The sequence below is a fragment of the Staurois parvus genome, unplaced genomic scaffold, assembly GCF_062004578.1.
Source record: "Staurois parvus isolate SC_StPar_1 unplaced genomic scaffold, SC_StPar_1.0 ptg000394l, whole genome shotgun sequence".
Lineage (NCBI taxonomy): Eukaryota > Metazoa > Chordata > Amphibia > Anura > Ranidae > Staurois > Staurois parvus.
In genome coordinates this window covers 4315823-4335269 of record NW_028318190.1, presented here as the reverse complement: position 1 = coordinate 4335269, position 19447 = coordinate 4315823, and the positions used below count along the sequence as shown (strand labels likewise).

General features: G+C 41.3%; 1 protein-coding gene across 5 annotated transcripts in view; it reads right to left on the bottom strand.

The window, feature by feature from the left end:
• Window positions 1-19447, bottom strand: part of PHACTR4 (phosphatase and actin regulator 4) — a 134883-nt gene that overhangs the window by 18769 nt on the left and 96667 nt on the right. For all 5 annotated transcript variants that reach the window (XM_089686260.1, XM_089686259.1, XM_089686262.1 and 2 more), the window contains 4 exons: window positions 11331-11438; window positions 9859-10137; window positions 8536-9013; window positions 7334-7590 (listed from right to left, as the gene is read on the bottom strand). In XM_089686260.1, coding sequence (XP_089542386.1) covers window positions 7334-7590; window positions 8536-9013; window positions 9859-10137; window positions 11331-11438 — 1122 coding nt within the window. The remainder of the gene's footprint in view (window positions 1-7333; window positions 7591-8535; window positions 9014-9858; window positions 10138-11330; window positions 11439-19447) is intronic.

The following is a 19447-nucleotide window of genomic DNA, read 5'->3' as shown; positions in this document are numbered from 1 at the left end:
AAAAAGGATAGGATACACTTCTCCTTCAGAGCTGAATGTACAGAGTAAGCAGTAGTGGGCAAATCAGAGGCAGACAATCAAAAATGTAAATTTACCACAAAAAAATATATAGGCAGGGTAACCTAGTAGTGAGCTCAAAGAACGCACCTTATAGCGGTGTGGGTGCTAACCAAAACAATTGAAATAACAAAAAAGAGTTGTAGTTGCAGAATGCAAACTACCAAAGTAGGCAATAATCACCCAGGCAATGTAGCTCATATGTAAAATCACATATTGTTATTAATCCCATGTTGGGAAAGAAAGGTGATATCCGTAGATGGTGACACATACTGTACAATCACTGAACACATATTTAAAAACAATGAAAAATAAGCAATCCGGATTGCAACATGTATAAATTTCAGTGGTATTCACTTTAGACTGGTATGAAATAATGTGCAGCGCTGAAACGTTTCATATGAAACTATAATTAAACATATAAATTATGACCATGGACAAATAACATGATATTTATGCATATTGACTAACTGAAAAATGCAGTTGGTATGACTAAGCAAATGTCATGGTATGTTAGTTGCTTCCGATACGTGGGAACATCAAAAATAAGATGCAGGTTGAGAAAATATCCAGTTATGTGATACGAAGGAATAAAGTCATGGAATTATACAGTGTTGAAATGAATTCATACTGTTCCATGTTCTTTCAAAAACTTGAAAACTGTGTGGTATAAAGGATGAAGTATCGTTGAGACACATACAGTTGAAACTCGAAAAATTAGAATATGGTGCAAAAGTTCATTTATTTCAGTAATGCAACTTAAAAGGTGAAACTAATATATGAGATAGACTCATTACATGCAAAGCAAGATAGTTCAAGCCGTGATTTGTCATAATTGTGATGATTATGGCTTACAGCTCATGAAAACCCCAAATCCACAATCTCAGAAAATTAGAATATTACATGCAATCAATAAAACAAGGATTGTACATAGAACAATATCGGACCTCTGAAAAGTATAAGCATGCTTATGTACTCAGTACTTGGTTTGGGCCCCTTTTGCAGCAATTACTGCCTCAATGCGGCGTGGCATGGAAGCTATCAGCCTGTGGCACTGCTGAGGTGTTATGGAAGACCAGGATGCTTCAATAGCGGCCTTCAGCTCTTCTGCATTGTTCGGTCTCATGTCTCTCATCTTTCTCTTGGCAATGTCCCATAGATTCTCTATGGGGTTCAGGTCAGGTGAGTTTGCTGGCCCAGGTTTTGGTGCTGTTGGCAGTGTGGGCAGGTGCCAAGTCCTGCTGGAAAATGAAGTCAGCATTCCCATAAAGCTCGTCTGCGGAAGGAAGCATAAAGTGCTCCAAAATCTCCTGGTAGACGGCTGCGTTGACCCTGGACCTAATGAAGCACAGTGGACCAACTCCAGCAGATGACATGGCTCCCCAAATCAACACAGACTGTGGAAACTTCACACTGGACTTCAAGCATCTTGCAGTGTGTGCCTCTCCATTCTTCCTCCATACTCTGGGTCCTTGGTTTCCAAATGAGATGCAAAATTTGCTCTCATCAGAAAAGAGGACTTTGAACCACTGAGCAACAGACCAGGTCTGTTTTTCTTTAGCCCAGGTAAGACTCTTCTGACGTTGTTCAGGAGCGGCTTGACAAGAGGAATACGACATTTGAAGCCCATGTTCAGGATCCGTCTGTGTGTGGTGGCTCTTGATGCACTGACTCCAGCCTCAGTCCACTCCTTGTGAAAGTCCCCAACACTTTTGAATGGCCTTGTCCTGACAATCCTCTCCAGGCTGCGGTCATCCCTGCTGCTTGTGCACCTTTTTCTTCCACACTTTTCCCTTCTACATAACTTTCTATTAATGTGCTTTGATACAGCACTTTGGTGCTTTGATACAGTCCTTATGGAGGGTGTCAATGATGGTTTTCTGCACAACTGTCAGGTCAGCAGTCTTTCCCATGATTGTGATTCCTACTGAACCAGACTGAGAGACCATTTAAAGGCTCAGGAACCCTTTGCAGGTGTTATGGCTTAATTAGCTGATTAGAGTGGAACACTTTGAGCCAAGAATATTGCACCTTTTCACAATATTCTAATTTTCTGAGATTGTGGATTTGGGGTTTTCATGAACTGTAAGCCATAATCATCACAATTATGACAAATCACAGCTTGAACTATCTTGCTTTGCATGTAATGAGTCGAACTCATATATCAGTTTCACCTTTTAAGTTGCATTACTGAAATAAATGAACTTTAGCACGATATTCTAATTTTTCGAGTTTCACCTGTATGTTATCCCATGTATAGATGTTATTGCAGACAGGCCGACTAAAGAGTGTAAGGTACAGATGAGAGATAATGGAAAGACTTCAGGTGAGGTGTGTAGCAGTATATAGTGATGGTTGATAGTACACCACACTCACCGTCAATTAACCGAAGGTCGGAATAGTTCCAGGTAGTGAGACTCTCAATACGCTTCGACTCTATTGCCAGGTAGTAGATAAACGACGAATAGCCAGAGGCAGACTTTGGAGAATGTGAAGAAGCAATTTTGCATCCCCTGCGTTTTGAGTGAACAAGTCTGACATGTTGGAGAAAGTACTCTCTAGATAATGTGAGAGTTATCCTTAAGCCAGCTATACAAAACCTGTCCTTAATTTATCCACTACTATGTATGCTCCAACTTGGTGACTCCCAAAAATATAGGGTTAGGATTGTAGTATACAGGGGAGCCTTGAGGTAGGCTGCCACATGTATTTGGAAATGTGTGCAACTAAACCTGTTTTTAATGTGAATTGTTAGAGTCAATTTGTTTTTTTGCAAGCTAGATGGCAAGTGTGCTGGGAAATTTATGTCTGTCTGTGATTCAAAAGGGCAAGGCCTTACTGCAGTAGTGGTCCAAAAGGTGCCCCGCAGCCCCCAAACACAATCAAGTGTGCCAGAGCAAGACACAGGGAACATGCCCATCCAGACAGTTTGCAACCTGCTAGTGGGCATACCGACTGAACAGTCTTGAACAGGGATCCACCAATGGGTGTACCATGGCTCTGTACCTGTAAAGTGATCTGTGGCTAAATCACACAGTACATTGGGTGTCTGGATCAACCAATCCAGAAAACAAGAAATTAGCTCTCAGGCTTTGCGGTAAGCAAAGAAGTTTGACTGAACTGAAAAGGGTCATTTATAAAAGCAGAAAAATGTTTAGTGAAAAGGATTTGCTCCTCTCAGAGAAAAAGGACATTCTTTCTCCCAAGACACTAGAATAAAACTGGATCAGGATGGAAGGGTGTGTGTTATATCCAATATTCTATAGAAATATCTTGTATTAGAATTAACCCTGTGCACCCAAATGAATGATAAATAAATATCTTAAGACAGGTCTACTGAGCAAGTATAGATGCATGCACCTCTTTTTACAAAGCGTGGAAAGCCCTTACAGTCGTATTAAACCCAAAACGTAATATATTTTCATCTTACCACTCCTTAGATATAGTGGCTGCATTAGTTTTCTTTTATTTTTAGACCTTATCTCTCGGTTCTCCCCTGGTGATCTAGCCAGTAACACATCTTGTATTATAGTGCCCCCACTCTGGATGAAGGAAGACAGGGGGCACCAGCAGACAGCAGCCTTGTCAGCTTACAGAGGAGAGGAGTGCTAGATGTACTAGTAGATTTAAATACACTTAAAAAATGAAGCCAAACTCCAGCTCACACTATATAATCCGTTACAGTAAACTTTTTTTTACTTTTGGGATAAAGGTTTTACATGAATAAATAAAAGCAGATCAATGAAAGCACCCTTGTCAGTGGTAAATGATTTCTCTCAACCCTCTAACCGCAACAGATCTTGTTCTTTTGAAAAACAAAATTATTGGCTGGATCACCAAATGAAAATAGAAGCAAGAAAGCCTAAAAAAACCTAATAAAGCCATCACAGCTAAGAATTGGAAAGCTGCAATATATTGTTTGCTGTTGGGTTTCATACTGCTTTAATGTGCCTTAGCAATGTTTAGCAGCAGGGAGTCTCCAGAAATACTCCTTTACCTGTCCTACCTGATGGATGCTACGATCTGGATAATTAGCCACATCTTGCTTTCCTGTCTTATCCCTGCATAAGCCAAGAAAGGGTTTTCATGCCTGCTGTATTCTTGCAGAGAATCAACTGGTAACAAGAAATAATTTCACAACGGCATTGTCAGGTGGACAGCCCTGGGAACTTAGACGCAGAGATCTACGTGCCAGAACTCTGAGAGAATTAAAAGACCAGTGGGTTATTCCACTCTCACAGCATCCAAATAAAATCTGAACACTAGCTTCAGCGGCCGAAATTTATAAATTAGGAAGACCATTGAAGAGGGCTCTCCCTGTTTCACACCTTTTTGACTTGGAAATTACATAGGACTGAAGACTCTTTTTGCCTCATGTGACAGTTGTCAATCAAAAAGCAGGTGTGATGAAATGCAACGTGAACAATAGTCACCAAGTGAACATAAATAATGTATTCAACATAATAGGACTAACACGTCCTAAATAAAAGTGCAGAAAAAAAAAACACTGTGCAAAGAAAACTGTGCCAAAATAAAATGGCAAAAAATATGTGCACAACTAATCATACAAGGTGCATGAAACTATAAATGCATGATAAATACATAAAAATGTAAAGGCCTGAAACCAGAGTGCAATATGGATAGTGATGAAAACAACGTGCACAATAATCAAGCAGTGAACATAAATGATGTATTCAACATAATAGGACTAGCACATCCTAAATAAAAGGGCACAAAAAGCGTCGTGCAAAGAAAACTGACAATCAAAAAGCAAAAAATATATATGTGCAAATATATGCATATATGTTTGCCAGTAAAAAACGCACAGTGGAAATAAACGTGTGTCAATAAGCACAAAAAATACTTAAAGAAACGTGACATAAATAATCAAAATAAACAGCTGTGTGGGCCCTTGGCGTCTTGGCATAGAGGTGAGGAGGCATTTTTGCCGGTGACAGATTTATCATTCATTTCACCCAGTTTCTTTGTTCGTTTGGAGTTGGCGGTCTATTTACATGGACTTTATGCCGATTTGATGATCACTTATGTTTATTTTGATGGTCACTCATTATTATTTGTTATATGTCACGCTGCTTTAATTATTTTTTGTGTTTATTGACGCACGTTTATTTCCACTGTGCGTTTTTCACTGGCATCAATCCTGATTATGAGGTGTATTTTTAGTTTCATGCACCTTGTATGATTAGTTTTGCACATATTTTTTTGCTTTTTGATTGTCCCAGTTTTCTTTGCACGTTGCTTTTTGTGCCCTTTTATTTAGGACGTGTTAGTCCTATTATGTTGAATACATCATTTATGTTCACTGGTTGATTATTGTGCACATTTTTTCAATCAACATCCATATTGCACTTAGTTTGGTTGGGTTTCAGGCCTTTACATTTTTATGTATTATTTATCATGCATTTATAGTTTCATGCACCTTGTATAATTAGTTTTGCACATATTTTTTGCCATTTGATTTTGGCACAGTTTTCTTTGCACAGTGTCTTTTTCTGCACTTTTATTTAGGATGTGTTAGTCCTATTATGTTGAATACATTATTTATGTTCACTTGGTGACTATTGTTCACATTGTATTTCATCACAATCTATATTGCACTTAGTTTGGTCTGGGTTCAGGCCTTTACACTTTTATGTATTATTTATGTTCAATTGTTGATTATTACTCACGTTGTCTTTGTCACAGTTCATATTGCACCTAATTAGGTCTGGATTCAGGCTTTTATACTTATCACCTCTGTTTTGGGATTATTTTTTTCTGTCTACCCACTCTTCGAATTATTGTGTCCTTAGTACTATTGATATTAGTGCAACACCATTTTATTTGTTTTGTTTCCTTGTGCTAGTGGTGTCTAGGTCTAGGTGTTTGCAGCTTTTTTCAATAGTCCTATCTATAACTATAGTGGCGCAGAAGGTTTTTTCTATTATTCAAAAAGCAGGTGTGTTGCTACTAGGGCTTTACAAACTTTTAATACTTGGAAGCACCAAACAGATTTCTTCACCATTGGAGGACAAATTGAGCAGTAAGGGGAGTGAAAGGAAGGCATATGTAAGCTCCTGCCGAGGCCATTAAAGTGAAATTGTTGCTGTGCTCTGCATGGGTAAAGAACAAGTTTGTTTTACAGCTTATTGCTATCCAAAGCACCGTCTTAAACTGGGTGCACACTATGCCAATTTCAACTTGTTCCTGAGGAACCAGACTAAATTTGCTATGTGGATGGCCCTGTCAGCCACCTCCCACCCAACATCCTTTGATTGATGATGCAGCCACTATTTGGGTATTCTGACAGGCTTGGGCTGTGGTTGTAAGAATACAATAGCTGCAGCAGGAGATTCCTCCATCTGCACTGTATAGCTTGGATGAGGAATCTGTTAAATTATTTTTGGTCAGTCTGCAGGTTGGGTGGAAATATTCTATGGTATACATGTATACCCAATTTTAGAATCACTGCCAGATTTTTATGACTGTGTCCCTATTCAGGAAATTTCCTCTGCTGTGTGGGAGGGGAGTTTCTGCGTGGCCATTGAGACAGGAAATTAGGGAAGTTTCTTGCATCAGGAACAAAGAAGAACTTTAACAGAAAAGAAGGGATAGAACTTATGGCAGTAGGACCTACTGACAAGATTTTCATTGACTTTATAAGTGGTCAGATAAGTGTGGATTAAGTAAAAGGAAATCTCCTTAATGGAGACAATAGACCATAATTAAAAACATACATAGGTTATGACTATTCCTCTATTGAAAATGAGTTAAAAGCTTTCACTGGAGAAGGGCTTCTAGTTCACACATGGCACTGTCCCAATTGCACTACTAAATAGCACTTATTTTTAGTGCCAATTAAGATCCCATGGGTCCACAAAAGTTCTTCACCAACGAACAGCAACACAGCACATGTGTCTTAATATTTGCATTGAAAGCCAGGTGTGTTTCCTGCCAGACTGCACATTGGGAGCCCATTAGAAATGAATGGGAGTATCCCAAGAACATGCAAAACCCATGTGTCTAAAACACATATTACCATACACAAACTTTTAAAGCTAGCATGAATGGATCTCATGGACTTATCTTGTATCAAATTGACAATCTGTTATTTATTTTTTCACAGGACAGATGGCAGCGATCAACATGGCTGCTAGCTGCAAAGAATTAAAATATATGCAGAATTAAAATATATGCAGATAAAGGAATACTGCACATGAAGCAGCCTCTAGCAGGGATTCAAACTTACATTCAAAAGCAGCATTCACCCACTTACTTGTTTGTTCTTCATCATCTTCCTCCTCCTCCTCTTCTTCTTTGTACAGTATAGGCCCTTCTGAATCACTATCACTAATGCCGGCGTCTTCCTCTTCTTCCTCCTCCTCCTCCTGGACTGACTGAGGTATGTAGCTTGGTATTACAGTAACTGAAGGCACATCGCCAATATATACCCTGGAGGCATGGGGATTCAAGACTTCTGGTGGCAAATCTTCTTCAAGGCTCATCTCCTCCTCATCATCATCATCATCAGGCCTTGAAAATTATAAAAACAATATATATTAATAATAATAATACAAATGCGGGGCAAAAGACAAAATAAATGTAAAAATATAGCGGTTAGACAAAAATGTAAACACTTCATGATTTGCAGGTGTGAAAGTGATGACATGCCTTGTGTTGAAAGCAGAAGTGATGTAACATTCTTTTGCTTCCACTTTGTGATGAGAAACCTAGCTAACAGGTGGGAAGCCTCAATTCGTCATTAACTGCGTGCCCTGCTACTAACACAGTCTTGACAGAGCTTACCGAGCTTCAAAGAGGGCAAATTGTTGGTGCCCGCCTAACTGGTGCCTTTTTGACTGAAGCTGCCAATTTATTTGCCATGTCACGAGGTACAGTTTCGAAGGTTATGACAGCATATACAGTTTCCAGGAAAATGTCGTCCGATATGCATAAGTGTGCTCAACAAGGTCAATTGACCGAAAAAGACAGAAGGACATTGCGTAGGATTGTGCCCCAGAATAAGAAAACAACTGCTGCAAGGGGACAGAGATTGAGCTCTGCAGTCACTTTTGCAGCAGTTATTCTTATTCTTGATCACAATCCTGCAAAACGTCCTTTTGTTTCGCGACTGCACTTATGTTATCAGATGACATTTTCCCAGAATCTAGCTATGCCATCATAACCTTTGATACTGTACCTCGCGACATGGCGAATCAATTGGCAAGTTTAGTAACAGAGGCACCAGCTAAGAGGGCACCGACAGTTTGCCCTCTTTGAAGCTGACATGACTCCATATTACTAGCAGTGCACACAGGCTTCCCATCTGTTACCTAGGTGTCTCATCACACAGCAGAAACAAAAGAATATTACGTCACTTCCGCTTTTAACGTGAAACATGTCATCGTTTTCACACCTACAAATTATGTAGTGTTTCCATCTTTTGTTCAACCCCTGTAGGTGGTTAATTATACTCACACTTTGAGAAGCTCTATAGTGATAGGTAGAGATCTCACTCTTGTTTTCTCTTCACCTTGTCCCAAGTCATTTGGAAAAAACAGAAGAGAGTGTGCCCTCTGGGCATTATCTATGACAGGCAAAGGCTGAGGACTGTTGAGAGCCTGCTGAATGCGTATATGAAGAGGAAGCAATGGCACAGTAAGTGATGTTTCTTCTTTTTCCTCCTCCTTTCTTGGGGGATGAACCTCCACTGGCAATGGATCTTCAGGTGGTGATGGATGTAAAGCAAGTGATTGTGGGGGAAGTGTTGGTGATGGCAAAGAAGGAACAGTAGGTTCATTTGCAGGTGGTGGTGGGATCAATATGGACGTAGTCTTTTCTCTGTTGCTGATGACATCTGTAGCAGGGGGAGGGCCTCGTTTTGCAGGCAGTGGAGGAGAGGGACGGGAGCCAACTGGCGTTAGTGTATTTCCTGCCAATGCCTGGCACAGCTCTGCTACAAAAATGAAGGGTGTAAAATTGAAAAATGTCAGTCAAAAATCATCCCAATACATGAAACTGCATGCTTTCAAGGCAAAACCCATTGTTTATAAGTAAATTGATTAACACTCGTTTGAAGTTTTTTTTAACAAATAACCCCTTTATGTTGTTTAGTAATTGCAATGCTGAAACATCTAGTGAACCTCTCAGAGTCCACAGACTCTTGAGTGACTAAATTCTCAGAAAATGGAGTGGGTGAGCCCATTTACAGCGCACACAGCACATCCAGAGTGTAGGCAGAACATTCACAGCATAAACAGAACAGAACATACTGAAACAAAACATACTTGCCATTCAGAGAACAGGACACACAACAATATGTGCACACCAGACAACAGCACACAGTATATTAAAGGTAGAAAATACACAGCATTCATAACACAGAACATCAAACAATGTATATAAAGTATACACATTGTTCAATATACAGGATATATACAGTACACAGAATATACAAAGCATGCACATAGCATAGAGAATGACCTCAAAACAATGCACAAACACTGCAGGCAACACCAGAAAGATACAGGAATGGGCACACTTTGCTAATCACTATAAAAACTTTATGTATACTGTATAAAACCATAAAAAGAATATAAAACATTTAAATGTGGAACAATTGAAATGTTCTCCAAATATATAAATGTCAGCAGTACAACAGTTATAGGCTCATAAATAAAAAGGCGTATATTTTTAAATGTTATCCAATGTCATATGAGTTGATATCTTTGCATGGATGTCTGTCTTTCATAAGAACAAAAGAGTAATAAAAAGGAAACAGGGTTACTCAATATTCCTTACCCATTAATGGGTTGCTGTTTCTGTTCTGTGGCTTAGGAGGTGGTACTGGAGGTTGTTTAGGTGCTGGGTGTAGTGTCCTAGGTGCAGGGTTGGGGGCTGAGCTCGGCAATCGTGTTACAGTGGGGTTCTGCTCTACTTTTTGCCCCTCATTCTGATTATGACCAGTAGAGACAGAGGTGGACAGCGGTCTTTTAGGAGGAAGCAGAGGTTGTTTGGAGGGCTCTCGCAAGTTTTGTTGTGCAGGTTCCACCTGTGAATTGGGACGGGATCCCACGGAATCTAACAAGGGAAAAAAGCAAATCCTGTGTGTACAAAACAGAAACTTCCACAAAACAAAACCTTTTACTCCAACATTATTATTATTATTATACAGTATTTATAAAGCGCCAACAGTGCGCTCAGCGCTGTACATTACAATGGGGGACAGTAAATGCGACAGTACAATAACAATACAATGTGATACACTAGGGGTTCGAGGACCCTGCTTATTTGATTCTGTGAAATCAGTAGATCCTGATCTGCACCTTTCCTCATTATTATTATTATACAGTATTTATAAAGCGCCGATAGTTCGCTCAGCGCTGTACATTACAAAAGGGGGACAGAACATGTGACAGAACAATACCAATACAATGCAAAACATGAGGGGATTGAGGGCCCTGCTCTTTCAAGCTTACAATCTAGGAGGGAGGGGATGGTGGTACAGGAGGAAATAGCTGTGGGGGATGGAGTGGTAGGAAGAGTGGAGGAGGTCAGCAATTAGCAGGGGGTGGGGTAGGCTTCCCTGAAGAGGTGGATTTTCAGGGTGCACCTAAAGGAGAGGAGAGTAGGTGATAGTCTGATGGATTGGGGTAGGGAGTTCCAGAGAATGGGTGACGCCCTGGAGAAGTCCTGGAGGTGGGCATAGGAGGAGGAGACCAGGGAACTAGAGAGAAGGAGGTCTTGTGAGGAGCGGAGAGTGCGTTTTGGGTGGTACTTGGATATTAGGTCGGTGATGTAGTTTGGGGCAGTATGATGGACATCTTTGTATGTCAGTGTTAGGATTTTGAATTTGATCCGTTGGGCAATTGGAAGCCAGTGGAGGGATTGGCATAGAGGGGGTGGCGGAAACGGAGCGGTTGGTAAGGTGGATGAGTCTGGCCGCAGAATTCAGGATAGACTGAAGTGGGAGGCAGGCCAGTGAGGAGGGAGTTGCAGTAATCGAGTCGTGATATGATGAGGGAGTGGATGAGCTGCTTAGTGGTTTCTGGGGTTAGGAACGTACGGATTTTGGCGATGTTGCGGAGGTTGAGCCTGCATGAGCTTGTTAGTGATTGGACTTGGGGCTGGAAGGATAGATTGGAGTCAAGAATGACACCAAGTACTCTGGCCTGCAGGGTGGGCCTGATGGTGGAATTGTTGGACGTGATGGAGAAGTCAGTGGGGGGGTGGTGTGCGGGCAACATATATAGTCACTGCACTAACAACCTTACCTTGCCGACTGCTCCGCTTTAGACTCTTGTCTTTTTCTTGTGGCTCTGCTGTCCTCTGGCTCATGTGGCCATTCCTCAGAGGAGGAGATTCTGCTGTCACAGGGATATCTGAAGACCAAACATGTGAGCGCTCATTACATTAACATCAAGGAATGAAAGGAAAAAAGGAATTGTGATTTACCTGTATTGCTTGCAGTACAGTACAGGACACAGGCCAATTATTTAAAACCCTGGGTTATAGGAACCTCCCCAGAAACCCTACCCCACTACACGAGTTCTCAGTTTTGTAGCAAGCAATGCAGAGTAACCAAGGAATGGATGGGAGGGTGTCCTGTACTATACTCCAAGATATGGAATTTATATGTAATTCAAAATTCATCTTAACTTAATCATACAGGCAAAGTATTCATAGACCCAGAACTGTTCCCAAGTAACCACTTGAGCTCCGAAAGATTTTACCCCCTTCATGAACAGGGGTGGTATGCGTGTGCCCTGAACCCAAAAGACACTGCCGACGTGCAGGCACATGATTGTCCCTGTACGAGTTGCCCACCTGCAGTAAAACGTGGGCGGGTGGAAGGCAAGTGGGTAATGAATGAGAAGGGTGGGCAACAGTTAGGCAAACAGAACTGTGCCAACAAGGCCAACACCCAGAAAGGACCCAGCATCAGAGTGTTGCTGCAAAAACCTAGCAGCTGAAAGCTGCGTCTACAGAAGATTATTAATAACTTCCCAAGGTTCTACCAACTGGATGTCTGGATGTCCAGAAGGCCAGATGGCAGCATTGCACAGCTAGTCTTTTGAGGCCGAACTGCCTAGGTATCTTCCACTGACCTTTGTGAAATGGGCTCGTAAAAGCACAGGAGGAGATTTACAAAAAAGAAAAAGAAATCACTGGGCTACCTAAAAAAAGTGTACTATACAAATATTATGTAAATGGTTATTGTTGCCGCTAAAAACACTGACGTGCATTCCCACACCTAGCTGAAACCAAAATCTAAATCAAAAGTGCAGTGCAACACAAAGCTAATCCTTAATACATTCAACCAATCACTTATAGAGAACAGAGAAAAGTGCTTCGTCGTTATGTATTAAATAAGAGTCCACAAAACTCCCTCCTGAGCGTGAATGTGATTCCACTATAATTAATAATACATATAGTGGCATGCGTGCTTATCCACAAAAAATGCAGAACAATCCATGCTTCTCCAATGAAAAGGAAAGGAGGCATTTAGTAAGAGGCATGGTGAGTTTTTTGAAGCTGTAATTTTTTGTTACAATTTTTTGGAAAATGAAAACATTATTAAAAAATGTTTTTTTCACTTTTTTTTATTTTTCTTACATACTTTCACCAGTGCAGTACAGCATCCTCATATGCTGATATGACAGTGATCAGGAACACTCACTGGTGACAGTATGTAAAAAAAAAAAAAAAATGTAATGTTTTTAATATTTTTTTCTTTATTACTTTTTTTTTTACATACCATGACCAGAGCAATAAAGTGTTACCACAGTAACACTGTACTACTCTGAGGAAGTGATCAGGATTTTTTTTACACACCATGATTGCTTATAACTGAATTTTACAGTTATAAACAACCATTTTTTCTGAATGAAAACTATTCATTTAGTATTTACGATTATGATTAGCTGTGACTGGCCACAGCTAATCACATGGTACAGATAGGCTGTGATTGACTGTCTGTACCATGTGATGACTGTGACCAATCACAGTGCTCATCACAACCATACACTTTGAATGGCATGAAACACTGCCATTCATTGTGTAAAAGTGTCATGTGATCTGCTGTGATTGGTCGCAATGATCACATGGCACGGGCAGCAGGGTTTTATGGTCATGAGAAAACATGGTGTCTTCTCTTGACGTTGGCAATGGGCGTACCCGAGGACGTGCGTGTGCATGAAACGCGCTGGTTGGAGCCTATGTGCTGACGTCATGCTGCCGACTCCGTGCCATTTTGGTATGCTGCATGTTTAATGCTTACAAGCTATTTCCACGTGGAATGTTTTTACATCTATTTTAAATAAATACCACACTATGTACACCATCTCTTTGGGCTCCGTGTGGTGAGCTTTTCCCCTAGGAGGTAACCTGACCAGAGAATGTTGGAGAGTGGATTGCATAGATCGTCTGTTACATTGGCTAACAAGTAGCCCTCTGGTGAGTGCAGAGTGGTGGTGGACCCCAGAGCATTGTGTGGACCGGACACTTTTTTTTTTTTTTTGTGATTATCAATCAGTGTGAAGGAAATGTGATAATGCTATTGGAAGGACTTTACATATGATATTGGATTGATTGCACTGATGTGTCCATTGTAATTTTTTTGATACATTACATATTCACTATCATTGTTTCATGCGTTGCACTTTATGTTTATATATATTTGAAAACTGATCAGTCCTGATGTACTGATGGCCCATCTCATTTCTCGAGGCCCTTAAATGCCAGGACAGTACAATTGTCACTCAAATGACTCCTTTTTGGATAGTAGTCGAAGGTATTTAGTAAGAGACATGGTGAGTTTTCTGAAGTAATTTTTTTGCCACATTTTTTAGAACAGTTAAGAAATTAAATTAAATTTTTTTTTTCACAAATTTTTTTTTTTTTTTTTTACATATTTTCACCACTGCATTACAGCGCCATCATATGACTAATGTGATGGTGTATGTACAAAAAAAGAAAAAAATAAATAATTTATAACAAAATATTTTTTTAACCTTTTTTTATTCCAACATCCTGTCATCAGAGTTGCTCAGTGTCACCATAGGTGATCAGGATTTTTTTTTTTTAACACTGTCATTGCTTATACAGTGATGATCACTGTATAAGCAATGGCTTTAGCTGTCATGAATGGGTTTCCTATTCATTAACAGCTTGCTTCTGATTGTGATCTGTGATTGGCAAAGATAAGCACATGGTACAGGTAGCCAGGTACCATGTGATTGCAGTGCGCCAATCACAGATCACAACAGTACGCAAGCTGTTCATGAATGGAAAGCCATTAATGACAGATTATTTACATTGTTATCATGTGAATGCATGATACTAGGTTACCGGTAATTGTGATCACCGGACACAGTGGTCACAGGAGGGGCACGCAGCAGGCTCAATCACGTACATATATGAGCAGTAAATGTAATGTGATGGGGAGGCAAGTGGTTAAATACAATTTTTTCACAATGTTTCATTTTACATACTGTGACCAGAGATGTACAGTGTCACTATATGACTGACATAGCAGTGGACCCCTTTGTGCCTTCAGAACTGCCTTAATCCTTGGTGGCATAGATTCAACAAGCTGTTGGAAACATTCCTCAGAGATTTTGGTCCATACTGACATGATAGCATCACAGAGTTCCTGCAGATTTGTCGGCTGCACATCCATGATGTGAATCTCTAATTCCACCAACGCCCCTCCTTGAGCGATCCTGACACCATCTGGAGGAGCTGCTGCTGAACAGGTAAAAGCTTGGAGGACTGGTGATTTCTCACTCCTGTCTCACTGTCCCCCCGACACACTGCCCCCCCGTCCCACTTCCCTCCCCTGTACCATTGCCCCTCCTCCGTCACACTGGCTCACTTCCCCCTTCCTGTCCCCCATATTGTCCCACTACCTCCCATCTGTCCCACTGCCCCTCACCTGTCCTGCGCTCCTCCTGTCCCGCTGCCCCAATCGTGCTGCCCCCCACCTGTCCCTCTGCACTCCTACTGTTCCACTACCCCCTAACCTGTCCCTCTGCGCTCCTCCTGTCCCATGCCGCCCATCACGCTGCCCCCCACCTGTCCCTCTCAGCTCCTCCTGTCCCATTGCTCCTCACCTGTCCCCTCTGTGCTCCTCCTACTGTCCCGCTGCCCCGATCCTGTACCGTGCCCCCCACCTTTCCCTCTGCCTCCCCCCATCATGCTGACTCCCTTTTGTCCTGCTAGCCCCCCCACCTGTCCCGATGTCTACACCTGTCCTGATATCCCCCGGCATGTTGCCCCCTTCCTGCCCCACTGCCCCCCACCTGTCCCACTTCTCTCCCCTGTCCCATTGTCCCCCCATCCGTCACCGTCCCACACTTTTTCCACTTCCCCCCCTTTTGTCCCCCACATTGTCCCACTACCCCCCACCTGTCCCTCTGCGCTCCTGTTCCATGCCCCCCATCACGCTGCCCCCCACCTGTCCTTCTGCGCTGCTCCTGTCCTGCTGCCCCGTTCCTGTCCGATGCCCCCGTCATGCTGCCCCCCACCTGTCCCTCTGCCCCCCCCAACATCATGCTGCCCTCCCCGTCACGCTATCTCCTTTATTTCTTGTTACCCCCCCCCCCCCCCCACACCCGTCCTGATTGCCTACTCCTGTCCTGATATCCCCCGTCATGCTGCCTCCTTCCTGTCCCACGACTCACCCCCCCCCCCCCCCCATGTCACACTGCCCTCCATCATGCTCCTCTCCTGAAGAGGTGGATCTTAAACAGCAAGTGGAGGGACAAATTTAGATGGGGGGGTGCCCGATTTTAGTCTTGCCTAGGGCAGCACAAAATCAAAATATACTACTTACTGCAGTACAGAAAACTCATTGTCATGTTCGAGAAAACAGTTTGAAATGATTTGAGCTTTATGACTAGGTGCATTATCCTGCTGGAAGAAGCCATCAGAAGATGGGTAAACTGTAGACATAAAGGGATGGACATGGTCAGCAACAATACTCAGGTAAGCCATGGCATTTAAATGATGCTCAATTGGTACAAAGGGGCCCAAAGTGTGCCAAGAAAGTATCCCTCACACCATTACACCACCAGCCTGAACCATTGATGCAATGCAGGATGGATCCATGCTTTCATGTTGTTTGCTCCAAATTCTCACCCTATCATCTGAATGTCGCAGCTGAATTCAAGACTCATCAGACCAGGCAATCTTTTTCCAATCTTCTATTTTCCAATTTTGATGAGCCTTTGCGAATTATAGCCTCCGTTTCCTATACTTACCTGACAGGAGTGGCACCCGGTGTGGTCTTTTTCTGCTGTGTCCCCTCTGCTTCAAGGTTCGAAGTGTTGTGCATTTAGAGATGTTATTCTGCATACCATGGTTGTACTGAATGGTTATTTGAGTTATTGACTTTCTATCATCTCAAACCAGTCTCAGTCTGCCCATTATCCTCTGACATCAACAAGGAATATTCGTCCACACAACTGCCACTCACTGGATATTTTCTCTTTTTCAGACCATTATTTGTAAATCCTAGAGATGGTTGTGTGTGAAAATCTCAGTAGATCAGCAGTTTCTGAATTACTCAGACCAGCCCATCTAGCACCAACAATGACAATTAAATCCCCTTTTCCCCATTCAATTTTTTTTCTTAACAGCTCATGTGCCTATGGAGACATACATGTGGGTGTATACACTCTGGTAGATGACACTCCCCTCGCTTCCTCTCCATGCCCACTAACCAGCTAAACACAATGGGGCAGAGTATGGCAACCTGATTGTTGGGGTCTTCGCCTCCGTTATTCAAAGACACAAGCTTGAGGGGCATGACACCACACCATGCTATTGTCAAAAAACTGATAAAGATTTGATTTCAAATATATATTTGTTTAACAATTTAAAACAGTTTATTGATTTTAACTAAATTATTTTTACTCTGTATTCCAAAGGCTGTTATTTTTATTTTGAACAAGTGACCAGCGGCAGAGGACTAGAAGCTCTTCTGTCTACAGTTTCCCTGCAGACAGGCTGGGAAAGAAAAGGGTCATGTGACAGCTGTATATCAATTAGGAAAAAAGGTAATTAGATTTTTTTTTATTAAAATATTTACAGTGCCATCATCCACATCCAAAAAAAGAAGGGATAATGTAAATTAAACAGTGTGTGTTTAGTATCACTTTAAGAAAGACGGCAAGATCAACGACAGGGATAAACTACTTGTTTGTGAACTCTTCTTTTACTGAATAGAGTTCGACAAAGATTTTGGAAGGAGTAAAAATCCCTTCTGGAGTGACTCCAACATCATAGATTGCACATTCTGTTCATGAACAGGGAACGTTTTGACAGTTTTTGAAGGTCTGTGTACCCAGAGGAGAATCAAACTGCACAATGCTAAGGCTTTTGCGTACTGTAGCGGTGAGGTTTTCCTTGATGGCAAGTATGTTGCATGAAGCTTCCACTTATAGGGCAACCTAAGGGAAACAATTTTCCATAGCTTCAATGCCACCTCTATGTCCTCTTCCTTCCCTATCTGTGTCTGCCTTGTGTAGGGGTAGGCATATTGGTTTTCAACTCTGAAATGGGAGTAGGAGAGGAGGCATGGCGTTTCTGAGCCAAGAACAAAGATGGCTATATTAAGGCTGTTATTTGTCTGAGGAATTGCGACATAGATGCAAAAACTGTTACTTTTGTGAAGTAGGCTGTTGCGTGCCTGAAATAGAGCTAGAAGTGGATGCAGCGACTGCTGTTAGAGCTTCCTCTTGCTCCAGTACAAGGCGTGCATCATCACATTGAGTGGTGTGACGGTAGAGCGAATGTTTGGCTGCTATTTTGCAATGACTCCCTTTCACCTCGTCTTCACTATACCAGTGTGTGAGGGTATTCTTCCTTGTGGGGCACTCACAAAGTTGGGTGCGGAATATAAGCTGAACGTGTCCAGAAGGAGAACACAGCAACTTGCATGCAGACCACCCTGTAGCGAATCTTTGTGGCAAAAGAACGGGAGGAAGCACACAAATACCTTATAAAGGACTATAGCTGACATGGCGATAAAATATGGCATGACACCTGGTCATCAGTGTTATTTTTTACGTCAAATTTCGATTTAGTTTTAGTCATAGTCTTTTGGCTAAAATGACATTTTAGTTTCAGTCGTATTTTAGTCATCTGAATTGTTTTAGTTTTAGTTGTATTTTAGCTGACTAAAATCTCCAGTACATGTTAGTCAACTAAAATCTAATGGGTTTAGTTAAATTGTAATGCATTAATTAGGCATTTCTCTAGAACTGCCAAACTCATTATATACTCCTGGAGTAAAAATCTAATAGCATGTTATTATTTATGGTATTATGGTTTGAACACGCACTACACAGATTTAGCCGTTGTGATATATAACATCTTTATAAATTAAATCAAAGTTTCATAAACAAAAAAAGTAACTGCAAACTCTGTTGGCTGTAATGCCATTGTACATATTACCTTAATATATTACCAACATTAAAATAGTAAGAAAAACAAGAAAAGCCTTTTTCTTATTTTTTTGTTTCTTTCAGCAGCTTAGTAAATGTCCCCTACTTATATATGCAGTATTAATTTTGACGTCAAATTTCAATTTAGTTTTAGTCATAGTCTTTTAATAAAATGCTATTTTAGTTTTAGTCATATTTTAGTGTTTTGGCTAAATTGCCATTTTGGTTTTAGTTGTATTTTAATCATCTGAAATGTTTTAGTCGTATTTTAGTTGACTAAAATAGTGTTAATTTAGTCAAGGAAAATATTTTCCTTGACAAAATTAACACTGCGGGTCATCCACCTAAGACTAAGTTCAGACCAAGCTCTGAGTGGTTGAGTTTTTAGCACCAAAATGTGAAAATTGTACAATGTAATGAATACTAATCAAATATCGCCCTGTTCTTTAACAGTAACAATCAGAAGCAAACAGTGTGATCCTGTCTTACTCTGGTCTATGATGCTGGACAGTATATAAAGTCCAGGCTTCTCCTTCTTTGGTTGGCATATGCCCAAATAGGTCCTCAAGGACTGGGCTCTATAGGGATGGACCACCTGGATCTGTAAAGCACCCTGCGTCTGACTACATGCAGGATCCAAGTGCAAAGGTGAACACCCATGCAGGATCCAGTGCCCAAAGCAACACTGCAGGCCGTACCCACAGCGTATGGTCCGGGTATACAGCCCCCAAGGTTTGCTGAGGATTCACTGATCCAAATGCACTACTATTTGTGACATTGGATGCCAGTGAGAAGTTGACTGAAAAATTTGAAGTGAAAATAATAAAGAAAAATAAAAAAATACTTACACTAAGTGTAATTTCTCAATGAAGGAAAAGAGGACACCTTAAGACACAAGTACAAAACTGAAAACTTACAGAGTAGGGTAGGGTTATGCGGGA